Source organism: Ictalurus punctatus, chromosome 9 (genome assembly GCF_001660625.3).
Source record: "Ictalurus punctatus breed USDA103 chromosome 9, Coco_2.0, whole genome shotgun sequence".
In the NCBI taxonomy this organism is placed as follows: domain Eukaryota; kingdom Metazoa; phylum Chordata; class Actinopteri; order Siluriformes; family Ictaluridae; genus Ictalurus; species Ictalurus punctatus.
Window position 1 is genome coordinate 19,435,001 of NC_030424.2, and position 7,500 is coordinate 19,442,500.

The 7,500-nt window shown below is 40.4% G+C and overlaps 2 protein-coding genes across 4 annotated transcripts in view; one reads left to right on the forward strand and one right to left on the reverse strand.

The window, feature by feature from the left end:
• Positions 1 to 4,142, reverse strand: part of runx2a (RUNX family transcription factor 2a) — a 43,333-nt gene extending 39,191 nt beyond the window's left edge. Inside the window, exons 1-2 of one of the 2 annotated variants that reach the window (XM_017476549.3) lie at positions 3,664 to 4,120; positions 3,303 to 3,431 (exon numbers count right to left, since the gene is read on the reverse strand). In XM_017476549.3, coding sequence (XP_017332038.1) covers positions 3,303 to 3,360 — 58 coding nt within the window. In that variant the 5' untranslated portion in view covers positions 3,361 to 3,431; positions 3,664 to 4,120. Of the gene's footprint in view, positions 1 to 3,302; positions 3,432 to 3,663 lie in introns of both variants that reach the window. The other variant, XM_017476550.3, reaches the window with a different exon arrangement.
• The window catches only part of supt3h (SPT3 homolog, SAGA and STAGA complex component), a 91,798-nt gene that overhangs the window by 15,777 nt on the left and 68,521 nt on the right, over positions 1 to 7,500 (forward strand). The gene's annotated exons all lie outside the window — the stretch shown is intronic.

A 7,500-nucleotide genomic window follows, 5' to 3' on the forward strand; every position in this document is an offset into this window, starting at 1 on the left:
GGCTTAGGGAGCAATTAGTTAATGGAAGAATTTGCCTAAGCTGCTGCACTCTTAACTCTAAAGCTTCTTCTAAAATGCATTTCCATCAACATCCTATTAGTAGATCTTCTCCGGCGCTGTATCGTGCGTCCGCGCGCTTATTACACAGCGCTGCGTCAGAGCGAGAGCGGGCTGGGCCGGCTTTGTGGCCACTATGATGGTTTGTTGACTGGGTTCCTATGTAACAAAAGGTTTTTTTTCTTTTTTTTTTTTCTTTTCGTGTTATGGGACTATTTATTGTTTCCCAGTTTTAATGTTGTGTTTGGCAGAGCCCGGGTCTATGGTTAAGTGTTTGATTATTTTCTCAGAAGCTCTTCGCAAAAGACCTCAATGCCTCCCTTTGTCATGTGGAGAAAGACGACAGACACACTCCACAGTGCGTGCTTTCCACAAAAGAAATGTTTATCACTCGAGTGAACAGTATGACATTATTTTGACATTCATAACATTTTGAATGAGATGTGAGTCTTTTTTTTTTTCCCTGTGTGTTTATTATTAAATCGATGTTGAATTGTAGTCTGATTTGTTTAAGGTTAATGAAGTCAGTTGTGCAAGGATGTGTATAATAAGAACGATTAAAAAGAGGATCTGTGTGAATATGCTTCATTATTACAGCATAGAAGGCATGTCTATGGTTTTAGAGCGTAATCATTCTTGCCTTTCATAGTAATGCTGATTGTCAGGAAAGGAAATCAACACCCCCGGGCCACCCGAGCCACACGAAAGCGTTCAGTTTGTTCGTAGGCTTAATGTTGCAGTTTCAGCGTCATTTATTTGTCAGTTCTAATCGTTGATGTTTGTATGTTTTGTTTCTGATTCGACGATCCATCTTTCTGCATCTTCTTCCTGACTTGCAGGCGAGACATGGCACTTTGAAGTCATCTGGCTGTATCGGGCTAAAAAAGCTTCCTTATCCGACAGTGTCCATATCAAATTACTTCCCAGTCCTTTGAAGAGCTCGCTCATTTTTCTTACAGCCCTTCTATTTACCATGTGGTTTTTTGTGGCATGCATGCTCTCAGACTCGTACTCCATATCCCACTTTTCCTTCGGTTTGATTGAAATCGTCTGAACGCGTCTCGGTGATTACACATATCGGCCCTCTTTATTTGGCGAATCCACACGCTCGGAGACGTGCTCTAATGCGTCTACATTTTTTTTTTTTTGCTCTAGTTAGTAAAAAAATATTTCAAACCTTCTGCTCGAACAATAGAAGCTGTATTTGGGAATTTCACCGACTCACTAAAGTAAATGGTACATGATGAGGTATTTGTCCTGACCGTGTGAAATGAACGTGTTGATACGCAGTGAAACAGAGTAAATACACACAGTATTACACACGTAAGATTGCGGTTGAGGCGAAACGTCAGCGAGCAGATGTACAACACTTAAAAATAATAGTGTGTTAAAGACCCCTAATTAGTCTCTGGACATTGCTTCAACCTGGTAGTCAAACTAAACTCCGATGAAGCCTGTTTGCGTAAACGTGAATAGGTTTTAATTAAAAAAATTTTTTTTTTTAAATGCTCGCAAAAATGTATACCCGTGACTTCATTCCTTTTTACCACCTACAGGCCTCACCACTCTCTCCAGGCTGGTCGAGTCCATTAACATCGCTTTTCAGTGCAAAGGCAAAGTTGTATTAACTAATTAACGCCATTAACCCTCACTGCTCAGCCTGCAGGACCACCGTGCTCATGAAATGAGAAGCACATGGACCCGTGAGCAGTGTAACACGCTAGTAATTGATTAGTGATGCTGAAGAAATGGGAGTTTAACACCACATGCACACAGGCTTGCCTTCTAAGACCCGTGTATCTTTTACCGCATACACTTTAAATGAACGTTTACTAAAGTTTCAGTTGTTTACTCTTTTGTTCAGTTTTGCAGTCGAATACATTTCGTTTCCCCTGATGATTCTTGGAAAGGAAATTGGATTGAGGTCAGGATGAATTATCTTGTTGTCGCCGTGTCATAATGAATAAATATGAAATATTAGCACTGACGATAAACCAGCAAACAGAGAGCAGTGAAATGATGTACCTATTGGGGAAATAATACCTTCACGTCCATTTATGTATTCGTTTACCTATTAAAGAGTCTGAACATGAGCTTTCGTGGCTCATGTCGTGTTTTTCCGAGACACGGCGTTTAAAGCATCGGTGTACGCAGACAGTGATGACAAACCCACTGTGTGTCTCAGTGGCAGTATCAGCGCTGAGCATTCCTGCTGGACAAGCCTATCATTTCCCAATTATGAGAAGCCTTATACTGAAACTTCTGTAAGTACAGCATTTCATTATAAACTTCTACAAACTGCTGGTTCTAATTTAAGTTGATATTTTTAACTCGGCTATTTTTGGTCTATCGGCGTCCCGGCCGTGGATATCGCCTCGATGACTTCATATAGTTTTGCTTTACATTTTGCCTATATTAGTATATTTTAAAATGTTGTGGTATTCAAATACGCTTTGCATATATTTTGTTTTTCGCGTGCGGTCTTTCATCCGTCACCTTCACGGCCGTCCTGTCTCGCTGGCCTCGAGTTCTTAAAAAACAGTCTGCGAAACTTTTTATAGCACGTTTCTCTCCTCTTTTAACAAAAAACCCCATTTAAAGACAGTTTTTTAAAAAATGTATTTCTGAAGTCAGCTTCCTGTTCGTGTTTAAAGTCAAAACTAAACTCTTAAGGGGGGGCTTGGGGGGAGAAAAGCTTTGTAGGACTGCATTCATGTCTAAGAAATTCGTTCCTATGCATCTGAGAACTGCAAAGCATTCAGGTCGCATCAAAGTTTCTGCCGGTGAATCGATTTGAACCCACATGCGTACAGCACACTCCTGCTCTCAGAGTCCCATCTAAACCCAGTCTTCCACATCTTGTTTTAATGCCGGCCTGTAAATTGAAAAGGAGTCACTGTTTACATGTTCAAAGCCTTTTTTTTTTTTTTTTTTTTGCTCTCCGTCATCATTCCACAAATATAGTTTTAAGTTCTACAAACATGTCAGCTTCTTAGCATGTTTGCAAAAGTAAATACAGCACATATTCACTCTCGTGAAGTGACTCTCCTGCATCGAGCATCATGACCTACGCCTCATAGTTGATGAAGTGTGTGTGTGTGTGTGTGTGTGTGTGTGCGCGCAAGTGTGTGTGTGTGACTGCTTATTGACCTGGAGCTGGTGCGTTTTGCCGAGGTGGCTTCCGAATGACCCACGTCTGACCCACAGCATGCGCAAATGAAAAGAATTTTGTTTACAGCACTTACCCCAGAAGAAGTTTTGCTGACACGGAGTGACCGAGCTGAAAAGGCTGTTAGATGCCATCGCCACACTTGGTTATATCCTCGCCAGATAACGTCTCCTTTCGAGGTCGCCGTGACCCTTGAGGTGCTAAACTGAGAGCACAAACCATATCAGGGCATATGGAAAAAACGCTCAGCAAGCCTTACATGTAATTAATGAAGCGCTCACTACACTAGTGCACACTATGTGTGTTTTGCCACATGTCAGAGAGCAGAGAGAGAGAGAGCAAAAGAGAGAGAGCGTGTGAGAGAGTAAAGCACACACAGCACAGATATTGGATGGAGCAGAATGAAGCCGATACGAGTGTGGTTAGAGCGTACTTACTGACTTGTCGGGTCTCTGGGAGTGGGGTTGACCCGTGCCGATTAACCATTTACGCCCCAGTGGCTCCCTGCGCTCGTCCTGGGCAAAGCGATCGCACCGCACTTGTGGTTCTGTGGTTGTTTGTGAGGGGAATGAAACATTCTCACCATCCAAAAAACGTGTATGCTTTCAAACACACTTTTTCCCCCCTCCTTGTGGGCTGTTACTGGAGAGGCTGGGTCATGTGTTTGTGACATCAGAGCACAAAAGTAGACTGAGACAGCCTCTATCGTCCTCCTTTCGCTCGTGCTGTGTTTTTTTTTTTTTTTTCTTTTCTTTTCTTTTCTTTTTTCCCCTCGTCCCGTCAGCAGTTCAACGTTTCTTCTACACATCCACAGGGAAGAATGAGCTCCGGCTCCGTGAGGAAGGGGCTGGAGCTCTCGACTTTTCAACAGAGCTTCATCTCATTTGCAGCACTGAGCACATGCAGAGTTTTTTCCTCCCTCTCGTGCTCTTACTTACTCACTCACTCAGTCGCTCTCTCTCTCTCTCTCCCTCTGGCTCTCACACACTTTGCTAGAGTTTACAGAATCCTGATGCTCTCTGATGATGATTAACAGTAAATTAAATCAGCGAGCTACTTCTTGTTTCTAAGTGCAGCTCAGACTCATGACTGATATTCCTCGATCACTCAGATACTTAATATTTATTTGTATTCACTGTTTCTGGCTTGCTTCTCTGGACTTTAAATGGATGGCTCAACACTCTGCTTGCTGTGTGTCTGTGTGAGAGAGAGTGTGTGTGTGTGTGTGTGTATTCTGTCTAATTGACCCTGTGCACAGTGACAGCGTGGTGTAGGTTCAGTGTTAAATCACGTCTGTCTTTCTCCTGCTCTCTCCTGCCGCGTTCTCCACAGTGGGAATTAGCGGCAGTGATTCATCAGTGTGTCTCACACACCTCGCCGGCTGGAGCTTTGGCAGTGGCTCATATCTGCCTCCATAGTCTTCAGCTCAGGTGAAAAATGTGCTGTGGTAATTCATGTCCATGTTTTTTCTTTTTTTTTTTTTCTTTTTCTTTCCCCGGTTCAGGGTCACACTGGGTGCCTGTAGTGAATGTGTTTAATTATTCAACCAGATTGGATTTATGATTTGTTTTGAGGAAAGCAGACTTGGATGCTATTTTTGAATCGTCACAGTGAAAATGATGTTTTTGTCATCTTTTTTTTTTTTTACATATATAGGACAGGAAAGCGTTCTGTTAAGCACACACACACGTACACACACACACACGTACACACACACACACACAAATGTATAGGGTTGGACAATATGCAAAAAAAAATCAGATATCAAAAAATCTATATCACGTCATGAGTAGAATGTATGATGATATATCGATTTTCTAACAAGCTACCAGCAATTAAAAAAAAAAAGACCAATACTGAATAAGAGGAATTTGTAAAGAAGGTTTTTTTTTTTTTTTTTTAAATTTCCAACAGTGGAAAACTATCAAATCAGCTGCTTATTATATTAAAATAAACAACAACAACCCATGCAGATATTTAAAAAAGATATCATAATACCCATCATATATCTGAAAAGGTCCTTGTGACTTTTGTATTTGTCTTGTGACTTTATTGTGAATGTTCACATTATATTGTGTATTATATCATCATATTTAACATATATATAATGTGTGTGTGTATTTATGTATGTATGTACGTTTTTATATATATATATATATATATATATATATATATATATGTGTGTGTGTGTGTGTGTGTGTGTGTGTGTGTGTGTGTTTATATAAATATATATAATGCTGCAGCAGTGTTAAATCGCCACACACACACACATATATATATATATATATATATATATATATATATATATATATATATATATATATATACACACAAGTTGTCGCGATCAAAAGTCCTTCATCGGCAGTGCTTCTAGAGCTCTAGGACCATTTTTCTAGACCAAAAGTGTTGTACAATTCCTATTCGAACATTTGCTTTCCCCTTTTCTTTAGTAGCTAAGATTCTGTTACTGTGAGCTTGTGAATATAAAAAAAAAATAATAAAACTAAAAAATCTCATATCTTATGGCACTACAGGATGTGGCCAGGCTATAACAGGAAACGCTTCAGCCACAACTGCCTCTTAAGGTTCCAAGGTGATGTGAAGTGATATTCCTTCAGCGGTGCAATAAGCATCCATCATATTCAGTGGAGTGCTATTGTACTTTCCTCCTCTGTGGAAATCACACACACACACACACACACATATATATATATATATATATGTATACACATACTGCCTCAGACCTCACTGCCATACCGGATTCCAGGCACCTCATCATTTATTTAATGATATTTCACATGTATAATTTTCTCCTTAGCATGTGTCCGTGCTGCCGTTGGGGTGTCCGTGTTGTTTTAGGTGAGCCGTGGTGGTCCCTGTGCAGGCGCGCCGTTTTCGTGGCCAGTGTGTAAGGAGAAACCGGAATGTGCGGTGCCCGTTTCAGGCCCGGGTTTTAGCTTGGCGAGCGTCACTGTGGACCACACAGGCATAAACAGGGCTTTAGATGGTAGAACATTATTCCTGGCTCGTGCAAAAAACCCGCACTAATGCCTCTAGGAGACATTACTCTCCCACTAGGTGATCTGTAAGATTACACAAATGACCAGCGTTGTTGGATTGGCCACTGCTGCAGTGTTAAAAGGATCGAAATGCTCCGATGACCACACAGAGGTGACTTTACTTTATCAACATCAGTATGTCATAGATGCGACATCGTCATTCTATATATTCCACTTTCTGATGTGTGTCATCCAATTTTATTATTTAACTTTAAAGGAAAAACATTTATTACATTGATATATTCCCATATATGGGATGTTAAGTTATCTTACGTACTGTTTCTCTCGTTTTAACTACGGACCCTTATTTATTTATTTATTTATTTTGACGTTGCAACGTAATAAGCTTCCGTCTTGTACACTAGCATGTGATTTGTTTAATATCGAATCATTTTTTTTAATGCTTAAAACCGTCATACACTGTTTAATTGTTTAAGCCAGACCCAGAAATAGGTCACATTCAAGCCAAATAGGTCAACTACAAATTAGCATGCAAAATTGGTGTTTATTGGACAAATACAACTTTATTTACTTACAAAACATGTTGTTCGGAGGTAGGTGGCTCAAAAATAAGAATTACTGTGAGTCTGCTGTGTTCATTTCTGGTGTAATCAGGGATTTAATCCAATACAAACACACCACTGCCTACACTCGGGTTTAAAAATACAACGAGGCTTATAAATTCGTGCCATGTGTATCATGCTCATGTTTAGACTTTATGTGAATCAGATTTTCAGAGGTGCCCTTTTGTCAGATTTTTATTTATTTATTTATTTATTTTTTCCGTTCGGTATTTTGCAGAATAAAAAGACAATCAAAATCATATATTTCTACACGTAAGGTTAGGTAACGATGTGTAAATCTTGTACATTTGGCTGGTAGAAGTGAAGATGAATTCAGGTGCAGGCGTGAATGAAGTGTTAAAGAAAGCTATGTAAGTTATGCGAAGATCCAAACTCCTGCTCGCTCGCGCTCTCTCTCACACACACACACACACACACACACACACACACACACACTGCTACCTCTTAGTGCTTGGTCATACTTGGCGGATTTTGTCAACTCCAGTGGCTTTTTCTTGCGGCAAGGGCACTTCTTCAGAACGGCAATTAAAGGAGAAGAGCCTGTCATTTTTGACAATTATCACAAGTCCAGTTGCCTAGCAGACTGGCGCTCAATCACACTGACGCTCGCGATGATGTCATTAGAGCGTAA